Below are 15,619 nucleotides of genomic sequence, written 5' to 3' on the forward strand. Positions count from 1 at the left end.
AGTTTTTTTTAACGAGTACGGTTGGCGGTTAGGGTAGCCCCGCCCCTTCTTACCCCTCCCTCTCTGACGCACCACAGACGCTGACGTAACCTGGTCTCGGGTCTCCCCGCCAGGGCTTTACTTTGAAAGGGGCGGGGCGGGGCCTTGGGGATTTGCCCCAGCAGGGTTGGGTAGAAAGATGGAGAAAGTTATTGACAGCCTTCAGCAGCCACGTGCTGGGTGCAGACCATGGAACCTAGAGGCCTTGCTTTGCTCTGGGCCTCAGTTTTCCCATCTGTAAAATGGGCGTCCTTTGGGGCTTACAGGAGTTAATGTGTGCAAAGCACTCAGAACAGTGCCTGGCTCCTCAGTTTGCTGCGTGATAAAGGGTGCAAGACACTATCTGGTGACATGTCTTACACCCGTTTTAGGACGCAGGCAGGTATTTCAAAGTAAAGCCATGAATCTTTTCCTGCCCCAGAAAAGACCTACAGGGAAACTTCACTGGACGTTGGAAATGTATTCTTTTTTTCTCTGGAGTACCAAAGATTAGAACCCATTATAGATACGGTATTTATGTTTTGCTCATACTTTTGCCGTCACAGTTCCTCTCCTCTACCTCTGCTTGCATGCGCAACACGGTTTGTAAAACCGCAAGAATGCAACTGCATAACAATGGAGAAACGGATCATTTAATTGCAGTCACGTTTATTTGCAGTTTCTAATACACACTTTCTAGGTAATCAAACTTTTCTGATACATTTTTTTGAGAGGGGTTCACAACGAAATTGTCACCATTTTTACTAAAAATAAATACAAGACAAAGTGTTGCACAGCTCTAAAATATACAAAGGCTTGGATTGAATGTAAACGTTGAAAACATCTTACAAAAGAAACCATCTTTGCAACGATTTAAAAAGTTCATATTTACAAATATTACAAAAATACAAAATGGATGCAAGTCCATAAACCATTGTCTTTTCGGCCAGCATGAACTGGTTGTAGTACCAAAATAAACTGTAACCTTCCTGATAGTTTTAAATCTTCCTCAGGAGCTAGTTCTCTTTGTCTGCCAGCACTGCAGCAAATGGACTCACTCACTCACTGACCTTTGGCAAGAGCAAACAGTATGTTTTTGTTTGCTACAACTAGTCCATGTCCTCTACTCAGCCAAAAAAAAAAAAAAAGTAAAGAAAAACATTCCCCCACACAACATAGATACGATTACATAAACAAAAGAACAAAAAATCTACCTCAGTGCAAACAACAGAAGAAAAGTTTGGCTTGATGTTCTTCACTATACCTAATGTGTGTGCCCTGCTTCAAGACGGCAGTGATGCTAAAGTCAGTCCGAAATCTCGGTCTTGAGTGCTTAAAAGTCAGTAGAATATTCCAGATTACTAAGGAATTTCTTGTTTTTCACTCAGTTTGTTACTGAATACTCTTTTCCACAGTGAATTTAAAATCCATCTTTATTTGGGTATTTTCTTTAAATCTATGAAATATAAAATAGAGGAACTCTGCTATAGACTTTTAGAGTAAACAAAATAAGTAAAACTATATTATAAGGGTTAGTTCTGTGACCATTCTATATAGAATGGTACCTCACAATTCAAGTCAATATGTATTTTAAAATATATATGGTACCAGGGGCGGGCCATGGTGGCTCAGCAGGCAGCATTCTCGCCTGCCATGCCAAAGACCCGGGTTCCATTCCCGGTGCTTACCCATGCCAAAAAAGAAAGAAAGAAAGAAAGAAAGAAAGAAAGAAAAAATATATATATATGGTACCATTACCTTAATGTCAATAATAAAAAGGTGACATTTTTATTAAAGCCAATTTGTGTTTTTTAAGTCAAGATTTAGAATCACTTTTAAAGCCCACATAACTTACTTTAAACTTAGATTAAAAAAAAAACACCTAATTACACAAAAGCCATACTGCAAACGAACTGCTTTTATGAAAATTACAAAAGAGCATTTGTGACTGGAAATGGCTGTTTCTTATCACATTTGTCTAAAAATTTTGTTTTTAAAATTTTGCCAAGCGTACTTTTCAAAGCACGAGAAAAATTTATTCCTGCTCCCATGTGGGATTCAAACCATGCTGGTTTTCTTAACTAATGGGCTCCGATGAGAAATGATGGTCCAGTTTTTTCAAACCCCCAAACATTTTTCTTTTAATAAAAAGTATAACACTTTGTAAGTGTTCAAACCCTTTACCAGGTAGCTTATCTATCCCAGCACTAGCACCCATATACACACACACACAAACATCCTAGATTCCTCTACCCCTCCACCCCCAGCACCCATTTTACATACAAGGATGACAAATTAAGTGATACAATTTGGTAGTGAAAACAAAACAGTAGGAAAAAAGCAAACATCTTTTTTTTCTTTCCAAACAAACAGACAGATCACCAACAGCAATCAGATTCTCTAATTCTTAATCTCTAACATTTTATTAGAAAGTGTTCCTATTGAAAGTAGTGTCTTCTTAGATCAGGCTGTCTCATTTCATATTACATGAGTTAAACCCAAGCCGCTACCCCCTTTTCACACATCCTACTTTCCCAAAAACCACTTGCATAAGCTTAAAGCCAGCTGCTTATCAATTTCTTGGTAACCCTGGTATGTCCTATCATTCTAATCACGTTCTGCTCTTTTCTAGGCCATCTCCCTTCTTGGTTCTCTCTACTTTCTACCTTCTTCCATTCAAAACATCTAAGTACAGAGCTGCTTATATTTCTGACATACTATTTCAAACAGTATTAGTTCATGTTAAAATCAGAGGTGCGAAAACCATTTGCAGATTTCAACCTGTAACTACATTTTCTTTCAGTTTTAAGACAAGAAAATTCAAGTAACTTCAAGTAATTCAGCTTGTTTCCCTGCCTTCATTTCGTCAGAGCAAGGGCCCTGACATCTCCTCCCCCTCCCCCCCCAACCCCTCCCCTCTTGCCATCAAGCAGATAGAGTAAGACCAGACCAAACACAGTTGTATGTAGCATTGTGGACCAAAGCTGTTCCCCATTCCCAGGTTAACAGTGAATATAAATAATGCATATACATACCCATTGCCCAGCTAAATTGTTCACAGTGTCATTTCTATTAGTTTTTAGGTAGCATGAATCTCGTCAGCACAGAAAGCGTCACTGAAAACTCACTGCAGGTACTTACTGATAAGTCGAGAGCCCTGTGGCATGCTTATGATTTAATTTTTGTTAGTTTAAGAACCTGGCACTAATTGCTAAACTGCTCCAGGAGTTGAAGATTCTAGTCATTACATTATGACTGTGTATTTCCCCAGTAGCCTAATATAAAGCATAACCTAAAATAAACTACTGTTTTCCCTACTTATTCTCTTTAAAGCAATCCACTGAAAAATGAAAGACTGAAGGACACTGTCAAATGCTGTTGTTCAGGGCTTTGCGTTGAGAATGACAACTTCTCTCAGTGATTTAAAAAAAAAAAATTCAAAGCATGCTTTTCCTTCTGCCCAAATTACCACATGGCAAATCACAGCCACACGCTGCTATGAGCTTGTTTGGCGCTGATATTTGTCAAAAAAATGGTTAGGTCTGAATTCATTATTGTAAATTCATCACCTTTCAGTCCATGACTTCAAGATTTCCTTTATTTCACAAGTTTAAAATTCAGATTTGAGGTTTATCACTCAGAAATCATATTGGTGGACATTCAGATATGGTATTTGATATGAAAATGGTATTCACGGAATACAATTACATTTTCTTTTTGTTTTCTATAAACAGTTGGTGCGTGGTAAATAATTGGCCACATGTCCACTCGTCATTGATAAATCTATGTACACATTTTTATCAAAAATATGGTATTTACACGTGTGTAGTTCTTTCTTCTAAATTTTGCTTTAGTTCATTTTAATGTAAAAAAATACCAAACCTCCGGAGTAATTTAATCTTACAGAGTCGTGACAGTCAGGGGCTTGATTTTCTGAATAGGCAGCTCTGGGAAAAACCTTTTCTAGGTTTCATGAAAACGAGAGTTTGGGGAACCCTTTACTATCAAAAGGAATGAGATTGCGTAAATCAAGCTAAACTAAAGAAAAACATGAAAGAGGGTCCGGCTACTTACAAAAAAATGTAAAATCATAAAGAATGACTAAACTCCCTTCCGTTTCCCCAGCACATATTTAGAAGTTGGCCCTCAGCTCCCTGCCTTCCCCTGAGCCGCCCCCCCCTCCCTGCCCACCGCCTCTGGGGCCGGGGGTTCCGGTGCCAGCCACGCAGCGTGGCCAGGCCGCCTACGTGGAGCTCTGGGAGGAGCGGTCATCGTGCGGGCTCCCATCGGAATTCTCCGTCTCTCCCTCGGAGATGGCCTGCATGGGGGTGCTGTAGAGCCGGCAGCGGACGCTGTAACGACTGCTGCTGGCTGCAGGGGGGGCCCGGGACCGTCCCACCCTGGCTGAGGCCGAGGTGGTGAAGTTCTTGGAAGAGAAGCCCTCAGCATTGACGCGCGGGGAGCATGGAGAGAGTGGGGACAAGGCCTCTGCCCCAGGGGACCCCTGATGGGCCTCCTCGGGGCTTTGAGGGGAGTCCACTGCCAGATCCCCGGGAGGTTTGGGCAGGATGGGGCTTCTGAGGATCTCAGTAGCAGACATGCGGTAGCTGGGGTCGGAGCGGCTGCCTTTCTTGAGAAGCAACAGCTTAAACTCTTCGTTTGATGTGTTGGACTTTTTGGCATTTCGGTAGATGAGGCCAGGAGACCTCTGGCTGTTTGGGGTTGTCACATTGCTGCCCGGTGAGGTGACGGAACCAGCACTGCTGCCACTGCTGCCCAGGGAGACTCGCGATTTGCTTCGCACAGACATGTCCCCAGAATCTTTTCTTCCCAGTACTTTCCTCTTGGATCTTTTAAGAGGGAAGAGGAGGCAAACATCTCAGTTCACTTACTTTTTTGCATGTGAAACTAAAAGCACCAGGTCACATTCACATGTTCATTTAAAGGGGATTTCGAGGACATCGTATTTGGCAGGATGCTAAGCACCCTCATGGAGGGATGAGGGGTAATGTACAGACTTACCCCAGTAGCACTCACGGCCCGAGGGGCATCCTCTGATAACCAGTGTCCATACACTAGGTACGGGAAATGGCCATGTTAGACAATGAATAACGGGAAGGTCAGAGGTTCTAGAGAAGGACTAGCTAGGAAGTATTGCAAAAGGACAAGAAAATACTGCTCTCCAACTGCAGTTACTGTGCAGGTGATGACGGGCTACAGATTTCTGTGATTAACTGTGTCTTTGCAATTCAGATGAAATGCTCTGGTTTCTGGGACTGGCTTCCAAGTAATAGGAGGGGAAAGCAGATGGAAGTGTGGATGGGACAGAATTGACCATAGGTGGATGGCTGACAGGCTGGGGTGATGGCTATCTGGGGATGCATTTTACTGTTTTCTCTACTCTTTAAATTCCCCCACATAAACGGTCTTTACATTGACTTAAAATAAACCAATCCATCTTTGGCTGAAAAGACCATTTTCCTTAGCTACCTAGGAATATCGACAGCATATTAAGCAGTAAGGCAACATTCTACGAAGGACTGAAAACATAAACCATTTCTGGTGCTCTTAAGGCTTTGTTAGTTTTCAAAAAAATGAAAGCATATATCATGGTGGTGTAAATAAATATATAAGTAAATACCACACAAATGCAAGTCTAAGTCCTCCAAATGCAATAATCCTCCAAAGCTAGATGGGTATTATATTATTGATCTTCTCTGGATAAGTGAACAGATCTAAATTCAATGAATCTTCAGCATTGGCTTAACATTTAACTCAGTCATTGATAACTCTCAGCAATATGCTCTCTCACCAACCCAAAATCTGTGAGGTAATGACAGTGTAAGTTTTGAAATCGGAGATCAGCCTGATTTCAGTTTATGAAAACTTCTGTGGCTGTTATCTTGCATGTGCCGGTGTCTGGCACTCCAATTGGGTGGGTGTTTCAAACTACAATTGCTTTTAGTATCTACTATGTTCAAGACACTAAAATGTTATTTTATCATCAGAATCAAATATGTGAGCTCTAGGTGTTCCCATTTACAGTAAAGGAGTAGCTACAGAGGTTACAAATTAAAATTAAGACTGCATAGAAAGTGGCAACATTGGGATTCCAATCTAGGTCTTTCTGACTCCATTACTTATGTCCTTTCCTATATTTCAAACACTAGCATTTGGTTCTTTGGGGTAAGAACTTGGCTCTTTAACATACAGAGAATTTTAGTAATTTGTCCTAGAGTTGAGGATAAAGTTGGGGGAGGGTGGAGAGCACATGTAAGGGGAATATAATCAAAGCGTAGACCAGATATGGGGACAAAGGAAAAGAAAACAATGATTCTCCACCCCTAGAATGGAGAAGTGGGCCTGCTAAGGTACACATAGTAGGTGTTGCCAACTGGCTCCTTAAGAAAAAACAAATCGTTAAAGGGTGGTGCTCCTTTGTGAGAGAACCACATCAACAGAAAACAGAAGTTCCTTTAAAGAGAAGAATCCCAGGGAAAACGAAAAGGTGTCTAGCTGCTTGCAAAGAATTTGCCTAAAATGTGATAAGCTTGTAAGGTAGAAAAGATAATCCCTAAATTTTGTCTCTTAGGACTTCCATCAAGGTCACCGAGGCCTGGTGTGAGAAGGAAACATATTTGTGAAAAGGACTATGCACATCATGATTGGATAGCTTAGTTTGAGATGTGTTCAGGGCCAGGTCTCTCTCTGCTCTTTGGTCACAGGTGATAAGGAGTCTTGCTGCAAATATGGGTCATCAATCACCAGGGTACCCGGGGCAGATGAGAGAGTATGACTGAGTAGTGTCAATACAACGCTGCCCTGGGAAAGCAACCCAGAGGACATCCCCTATTGGTGGGACATGGGCATCAATTTTAGAGGCAAATGTCAGTGCTATTAAAGAAATTTAAGCTTTAAGAGAAGAGAAAAAAAAATGGAGCCATGATTAGTTTTTCTGAGATATGAAATGGGCAGGTAAATACACAGCATTGTCTCAAACTTGGGCCTCTGATGCTTTTGGTGAATCAGCTTATGTTTGCCTCTGCTAGTGTGTGACTGCAGCTTCGAAAGAATTAGGAGGAATCCAAAGGTTCAAGGTTCAATAAATTATTTAAAAGTCAAGGATTGCACTAGAGTTTGAGCTTTCACTCTAAGCTACTCAATCCCAAATTGCTTTCAAATACAAACATGTTCCAGAATGTTTCTCCTGGGTGAAAAAACCTCTTCCTTGAGCAGTTCTTATGAAAGTCCCTCATATGGGTTGTTTATCTCTACATAAAGATTCATATTTCCCAACTTGAGTCTCAGCTTAGCCATGTGATTTGGAAAAATAGTTTTCTTTGTTTGGTCTTGTTTTTGCAGAATACATTACACTTAGGAAAGACCTTCCCACATTTGCATTCAACAAGGGACATTCTGAGAAGCAAAACCTTTGTTGGGCCTTTTGTTGTTTGGGACTTGGCAACACGGCCTCACCTGTGAATGACTGCGAATAAATCCTCAGTTGTTCGAGGTTTGTTTGGAGACACCAACACAGCTTCCACTTCAGTTCGAGAGTCTTCACTAAGTGGTGAAATGACGGAGTCATCGCTTGGTGACGATTCTTAAATTAAGAACAGAAACAACACCTTTAGGAGGTAGTACCCAGCACACTACTGCACTTCCCTGAGTCAGGGAAAAAAAAAAACAGGAGTTTCGTTTACTGCCATTTTTTAAAAATACGAACGAGATATCTGCCAATGCTTAATTCTACAATGACAAAAGCTCTTATCTTGATTTTTTAAAACAAGTGAAAAGAAATAGTGGAAAGAAGCAACATCCAGGGCTGTACAGTGTTATGGGGAATGAAAGAAAAAAACATTCAAGCAACATCATGAGACACGTCTCCATTGTGACAAACAACTGACCTCTCAATGACGCCTCATCCACACTTGCTTGGGTCTCCTCTGCTCTGCTGTTATCAGAGGCACTTTTGGCTGAAATACCTGAAGCAATATTTTCCTGCTTGGAACATCTGTCAAGGAAGGAATTTACAGATGGTATCTCTGATTCGCAGCTGATATTCCCAGGCACTTTGTTATGGTGGTGGCTCACAGCAAGTTGGTGCTTAAGTTGATTGCTCAGGTCAGTTGCACAGGTTGGTGAGTTTGACTGAGATGTGAAGACATGCACGCATTCAGGTTGTGCAACTTCTTCCCAATCGACAGAGGATGCCTTCTGTACCTGCCCTAGGGGTCCATCTAGCCCAGCCCCATATGGGATGATTTTACCCTCAAACTCATTTGGGTGGGCAGCAGAGACCCTCTGAAACCCTTCTGTGGGAAAATCACAGTTTTTGCTTGGCATGTTTTCTGGAGTAGGCTCATTTTCCACATATATTTGGTCCATTGTGACATTTGCATGTAGAAGATTGCTACCGACTGAGGTGACGGTTTCTGGGTCACAATGATTCTTTGCATCAAAGGTAGATCTTTTTTCCAACTGTACTTTATCTGGTCCAATCTCACCCGCAGAGGAGTCTAAAAAGGACAGTATGTTGTCTTCGGCGGAGTACTGGCGTGCTATTGATTTCTTAGTTATATGCGGCCTCACCTTACCCGGAGACAGGACAGCCATTGTGAGGGTGCTTTCCCCGAAATAGGGGAGATCCGTACTGTTGCCTTCTTTCTGCCTCACCTCCTCAGCCTTACTGATGGACCTCAGGTTAACAGATTTCAGGACTGTTGGTGTAATTGCTAGGGAGGGTGGAGGGTTTGACCTTAGTGTTTCTCCTACCGTGTTCTGCTTATTATGAGTAAAAACATGCAATGGATGACGGTGGTGGAAGGGTTTATTCAAGACATTATGAAGAGCACTTAGGTCAAGGTGGGTAGGAGGTATAATTGGAAGTTCAAGATCTTTACTTAGTGAGAGAGCGCCATCTTTCAAGGAAGGTTGCTGTAGCGAGGATTTCCTTTCCGGGACTTTTGGTTTTCTTTTGCTACCTCCGGGGGACAACGGACCAGAGAAGAAAGCTGTTGGAAAAGAGGATGTTGGTGTTTCAGACTGGCTCGAGTAGCCACTTGATGGCGATGCCAAGCCAGCCAGCTTTTCTGGGGAAGCCAGCTTAAACTCATTGTCAACAGAAGGAAGGGATGGGGTGGTAGCTCTTGATTCTGACTGGGAAGTTTGAGATTCGGAACTCTCTGGTGATTTGATGCACTCAATTACTGTGGTACCCGTAGCAGTGCTTGAATTAGATAAAGACCGATAAGGATCATTTGTTTTCAAGTCATTTAGAAGCCAGAGATCTGCATAGTGAGTTGATTCAGCACCTTCATCCTTGCATGGCGGAATATCTGAAGTGTCTAGCTGAGGTTCCTTAATGCCATGCTCACTCTGGTTCATCCATGAAGATTCTTGCTTGGTGGGAAGATTGGCGGTTTCCATTCGAGAAGGGGTGTTGGAGAAATCAAGAGGCAGCTTCATTTCCCTGGAGCTGTGAGGCAGGTGCTGACCACTACTTATCTTTGGTTCTTTCTTCTCAGAGACATCTACATTTCCATCAGACTTCCTCAACGATGAACTACGTTTAGGTGGGGTAGGCTTGGCCTTTGGTTTCCTGAAAGAGATGCTTGGTCTCCCCTGTCTCCTGTGGTCTAAGTAGTCCTGCCAGGTACAGTCTGGCAGGCCAGGAGGAGCCCCGACACCCTGGCCATTCTCTGGGCCCAGGGCTGCATAGTGACAGATGTAACTCTTATTACCTTTGAGGCCACAGTCAAAGTGCATGGAGGTATAGTATCCTTCCGTGTCCACCGAAAAGTGAGAGCCAGTGTCTGCTTTGTCCGATGGAGACTTTTCCAGAAAGCTATCGTAAGTGGCCATGCTTGTGAAGCTTGGACAGCCCAGGCTGTCTGCCTTGGGATGCTCCGGGCTAAAATCCTGACGGCAGGAGGCGTCGTGATGGTGGTGTAAGTAATTCCACTCGCTGTCACTTGTGTTGCTAGTGCTGGGGTCATCCAGCAGATCTGCAACCGTGGAGGTGAATGAGTTCGCCCGGTGGCCTCTCACTTTATCCAGGTGGTCGCTGTACTGCTCTGTCACGAAGATGCTAGAGTCCTCATTAGCATGAGGGGCCGTGTTTAGCGACAACTCCGAGTCGCAGTGTGAAGAGCCAGTGAGGGGAGGAGAAGCTGCGGGGGGGATTGTTTCTGAGGTCTGCGAGGGGCACGTGGAGCTGCTCCCACTCCAGTTCCCGCTGGACGACTGGTGGTCGTCTTTCTGGTCCATATGGCTGCTGAGGAGGACGCCAGCTGTGGAGATGCAGTGGATAGGGCTCCCAAAGGTATCTGAGTTGGAGGAGATGTCACAGCTGCCGGAGTCGGTGGCCATCCGGGCCAGGCGCGACCTGCCTCTCTCACTTAACTTGTGCTGGGGGCTGTGAAGGTGTTGCGAACAGGCCAGGCTCAAAACAGGCTGGTGTTCTTGGGTGCTGGGGCTGCTCAGGGCCTTGCTGCCATCAGTAGGGGTCCTTTCACAGTCGCCCGGGAAAGCCTCTCCCTCTTCATCGGCTGGGGGTTTAGTGCCGACCTTGGGCTCGGCATCCCCACTTCTATTACCCTCCCGAGGAAGGCTCCGAGATCTGGTGCGGCTGCTCATTGCCGCAGGAAACATGGCGTCGCCTTTGTCCGCCAGCGCGGAAATGTTGCCCGCAGAATGAGAAAGGGAAGCGGCGATGCTCTGACCCCTCTGAGCTCTGATTCTCCTTCTGGACGGAGCAGCAATAAGAATATCCTCAGTTTGGCACTCGGAGTCCCTGGTTCCGGACCGCCTATTGACAGCGCTGGAGGGGTCTGGGTTTGTGTGCACGATCACATTCCTTTCCCGGGCCACTGGCGATTCATCGGAATCTAGGGCACATGGAAAGCACAGTGAGGTCTTTTACCGTCAGCAGACTACCAAGCATCCTGAGCGAGCCCACAAGGCTGTGTGCTGGCAGCTCAGAGCTTTTCCTTGTGGAAAATAATCCTCAGGTAAAATTAGAAGAGAGTCAAAAATGCATTGGGGAGTCCCTCTCTCATCTATCTACCTACCTATCTATGTATCTATTTATATATGTTTCCATATATGTATATACATATATAGAGAAACACATATTTTAGGAGAAGATATGCTTTCAGAAATTTTGTGAATTATTTCTGTCTTCACTATCAGATTACTTTGCCCCAATAAATGACTACTATACTTTAACTAAAGTGCATTTTGTCTTCTCAGTACCACTATGATGTGCTCTTAATTTTTTTATTTTGTAATACAAACATAATGATATAAAACCCATAGAACTCATGATAAGAAATAAAAATCTTATTTACAAGAGATGATACCATAGTAACAAAAAAAGAAACATAGGTATAAATATTCTAAATGCATTGGATGGGAAAAAAAGTCACCAAGGGCATCATATTATCAATATTCAATATTTAATTGGATGTTTTTAAAATAGGTATTTATCCTTTGAAATAGTTTTTAAACAGTTCTTTATCTTTTTTATCTTTTAAAATAGTTATTGCCATAAAATATATCTCTCGTCAAATCAAGTTACAATTTACCCCCACCCCAGATCTTTCATTGAATCTTGTTACTTTTTTTATATATATATTTTTTGTATTTTTTTCTTTATATTATCATTTTATTTCTTTTTCTGTTGTCTTGCCATTTCTTTTTCTAAATCGATGCAAATGTACTAAGAAATGATGCTCATACATCTATGTGATGATATTAAGAATTACTGATTGCATATGTTGAATCTTGTTACTTTTTATTCACTATTTCTACCTTGACACAACTTTAAAAAAATAATAAAAGATTACAATTATATGCCCAAATCCTTAAGGCCAAACCTTCACAGCTGGAGAACAGCAATTTTAAGAGGAAATACCACCTGGCTTACAGAGCACAAAACAAATAACCCCCTTTTCAAGATTCCACAAGTTAAAATATTCATTATTTTCAAGGAAGCTGGATGAGGGCGGGCTTCCATTTCACCGCCTTACACTCTGCACTAGACAGCATGCCAACCATAAACATTTTTTATACCACACCTATTTCTTGTTGGACTCTTCTGGGGATACCCGAGATGGTTTTCCTCCTCCTCAATTTTCGTCTGCGCTGTAGTACGGATTGTGAATGAACAAGAGAGCAGCGTATACTTGCCTCTCTGTCAAAACCAACTCCTGCAACCCACAAATAAGTCTCATTAGCCTTTAGGAATGGCAAACAAATTTTCATTTGCTTGGAACACAGTGAAATTTATTGACTGGAAGTAAAGGAAGAGTTTGGATTAAGCCTGTGAACAAACATAAGGGAGCCCTTATTTGGCTCTTATTGAAATTATGCTGCAGTACATTAAGCTTTACTTCGAAATGCAGCTCTCTGCAACAGCTTGCACTGCCAAAAGTAACAAACAAAGACGGAAAATCAGAAGAAAGAGAAGAGGAAAATAACATCACAAAACCACTCTCCCATACAGGAATGGCCCCTCCAGGACTTATAACCTTTAGTTACTACTATTCACTGTTTTTTTTCTGGGCTCTCTGAAGCAGATACCTTTCCGTGGGAGAGCCAGGGCCAAGGTGTTAACCTGAAGTAGTTCAGCTACCACATCCTGACCCATTTCTTCATTAAAAGCATCTTTGTTAAGTTTTTTCCCCCTTCCACCTCCTGTGCCTGAACCTTTCCCTCCACAACAGACAGACAGACAGGCAGAGAGACAGACAGAAACACTCACGACATTGGGAGGAAATTCAAGAGCCTAGAGATTTGTTTTTTAAATCATCGTGTAGCTCTGTCTACTTCCTCCTGCTGACTAAATGGGACGATTTTTGCTTTAGCACCAGGCATATTATCAACCTAAAAAGAAAATACAGGGCCATCCCCAGTCCTGCACATAAATGGATCCACCTTCTGTAGCAACTGCAAAGCTGGAATTCCCAGTCTTAACGTCTGTTTGTTTTTGTAAACACGGGACAAACCACGATACTTATCTCACCCTCCATGATCGTAGTGATGACACCACACGTAGTCTCACAAGAACGAGAAGGACTGGGGTTGGGCGATGGCTGTGGGGGGTTTGGAATTCAAACTCTTATCTGACACGGGCATACACCGTGGATTTTTCAGAGTGAGTATCGCCTCAGTAAGCCATAATGCCATGCTTTGGAATTTGGTCGCCTCGTCATTTATCCTGACTGCTAAGCATAGGGCCAGATGACATGTTAAATCTTGGTTCAGCTATATGATGAAGCAGTTTGAGTTCTGCTTCGTGTCACAATGCCACTGGTTTCTAGAACTCACGTGGAAAGATCTGTATGAGATACCATATGATGAACACATTACACAGTATTATCAGAGAATTAGTACTAATGGCATTTTTCTTTCTTAGTTCCAACCCAAAATTAAAATCTTTCATTCTAATCTTAAAAGGATAATTATAGCATACATAATATACAGACACGGGCATTGTGTGTTATATGGATATTGCTAAACTACTTTCTCATTCAAGCTCTTGAAATCAACATATAATCCAGGCTTTAGTTCCCAAAATACAGCAGAAGAAAAGAATCTTCCCCTTTCCTTAATCACAAGACGATGGTCCATAATCATAGTACTAAATTTGAAAACAAGATTTTACTTACAGTGCCATGAAGAAACCAGGTGCTGCTAATAATCAGATGTTCCCAGAGCTGAAAGTTAGTTTCAGAGGGGGCCAAAATGATCCATTTTGGCAGCTCAACTCCCCTAATACATCCTATTTACATCATGGAGATCAGATAAATGCACATCCTTAGAGTAATTTATCCTACAAATTGAATAGATCATCAAGAAAATGAACTCCCAACTCATGATGATCAACTAGGACTCTCTTTTTCTTAGGAAGAAAATAATATGTGTTCCAGATCCCTGGTCATCATTTGCTCCCTATTTTAAGTGCGAGAAATCTGAGTAGGGGTAATAATAGCCGTGACCAAAATGCATCTCAAGCAGCATGGAATTTTTAGTCACATGGCATCAGGAGGCAAATGTCATCCTATAGCTGTTTTGAAACTTTCAATCTAGGGATATACTCAAATGTAACTATTAGAAATGTTTAAAGAAAGCCCAATGCATGGATCATTGAACTTTCTTTGAAAGAATATTTTCTAACACTGTTTTACTTGCAACTCAGATTACAAGATCCAATTCTGAAATTTAAAACTGCTGCCAATAAACTTTTGAAGAAAAGTCCAAACAGGCTTCCATTCTACCTAGATTACTATTCAAACTGTCCATGCACAGGAAGAAGAAAGCAGAAAGTGAAAGGAAGACAAGCTTGCTGGTTTTAGAACACAACAGCCTTCATCTGCGTATCCATAAATCATTAGGTCAGAAATCCCTAAAATCAATACAGAAGACTACACAGCCCCTAAAAAAAAAAGCCTACCTTCAGCCAAGCAAGCATGAAAACAGAGTTTATAGTTGCTCTCAGGACCATTATTAGAAGTTTTAGAAAACTGGGGTCTGCTGTTTTCTGTCTTGCAGTGTCACACATCATTATCAGAAGATTAATCACTGCCGCTTTCACCATTATTTCAGGCAGCTATGGCCAAAGAGCTATTTGGTGATTTCTTTTTTTCCGAAGAGAAACTGTCCATCATTTACATAACAAGTGGCATAGCACAGTCTATGTAAATTGATGTTCAAAACCTGACAAAAGCATACTGCACATCCTCTGGGTTGCATTTTGATGAAAAAGATTATTACCTGTTTACAGAGCAATATTTTTAACTGGGTAGGCCCAGCAACCCAGACTCTGAACATATTTAGTACACAAAATATTCCAACCCAACCACCCCCTAAGAAAAAAACAGAACGGTACCAGTGACATTGATGGGAATAATGCAAGAAGAAATCACTTGAGCATCCTGTTTCATCTTCTCCTCTGGCGTTGGGAGAGGTAACGCTTTGCTCCAGTTGGTCTGCTTGTCCAGTGTCGAGGGGATATTGTGTATGGGGTTTTTCGGCCTCTGCCCTAACATGACATCTGTATCTTCATCCTCCGGGGGATGGGACTGCAAAAGAAGTACATTCAGACTCAGCCATCATGGTTTATCCATCGGCACAAATATAAGGAGTTTCAGAGCTTAGTTAAGAGAAATGAGGTCAGAAAGAAGCCTTTAAGACAAAGGAGGAGTTTCTAGAAATAGTAAGGGCTCTAGATCAAAGTATTATTTCAATAGTCAGGCGACACAAAGGCAAAAAAAAAAAAAAAAGCCCTAAACAAACATGCTTTTTAGATTAAATGGAATTAAGAGGAAATCGGGGGTAGCCAGAAACCCCCAAACTACAAACTGAAGCAAAATGTGAATCTCTATTCCAGTGAAAGGCAGACAGACCCATGTTCTGGATATCTATTTCACCACAAATTCCTATCGCAAGTTTTGAGAACTCTAGATGATTAAGATCAAAGGAAGAAGATGATTTAGATGCCTGTGAAAAAGTACAGAAAACATGCCAGAGAACCTGGAGTCAGGAAACATTCCAGAACACGTCACCTGCAGGACAAGCCAACCCACCTCTGAGAGGC

The 15,619-nt window shown here is 42.1% G+C and overlaps 1 protein-coding gene across 1 annotated transcript in view; it reads right to left on the reverse strand.

Annotated features, from left to right (window-relative positions):
• Positions 1–568: 568 nt before the first annotated feature.
• Positions 569–15,619, reverse strand: part of NHS (NHS actin remodeling regulator) — a 332,572-nt gene continuing 317,521 nt past the window's right edge. The window contains exons 5-9 of the mRNA XM_077146140.1: positions 14,912–15,104; positions 12,099–12,230; positions 7,926–10,907; positions 7,495–7,621; positions 569–4,868 (exon numbers count right to left, since the gene is read on the reverse strand). Coding sequence (XP_077002255.1) covers positions 4,262–4,868; positions 7,495–7,621; positions 7,926–10,907; positions 12,099–12,230; positions 14,912–15,104 — 4,041 coding nt within the window. The 3' untranslated portion in view covers positions 569–4,261. The remainder of the gene's footprint in view (positions 4,869–7,494; positions 7,622–7,925; positions 10,908–12,098; positions 12,231–14,911; positions 15,105–15,619) is intronic.

The sequence above is a fragment of the Tamandua tetradactyla genome, chromosome X (genome assembly GCF_023851605.1).
Source record: "Tamandua tetradactyla isolate mTamTet1 chromosome X, mTamTet1.pri, whole genome shotgun sequence".
Lineage (NCBI taxonomy): Eukaryota > Metazoa > Chordata > Mammalia > Pilosa > Myrmecophagidae > Tamandua > Tamandua tetradactyla.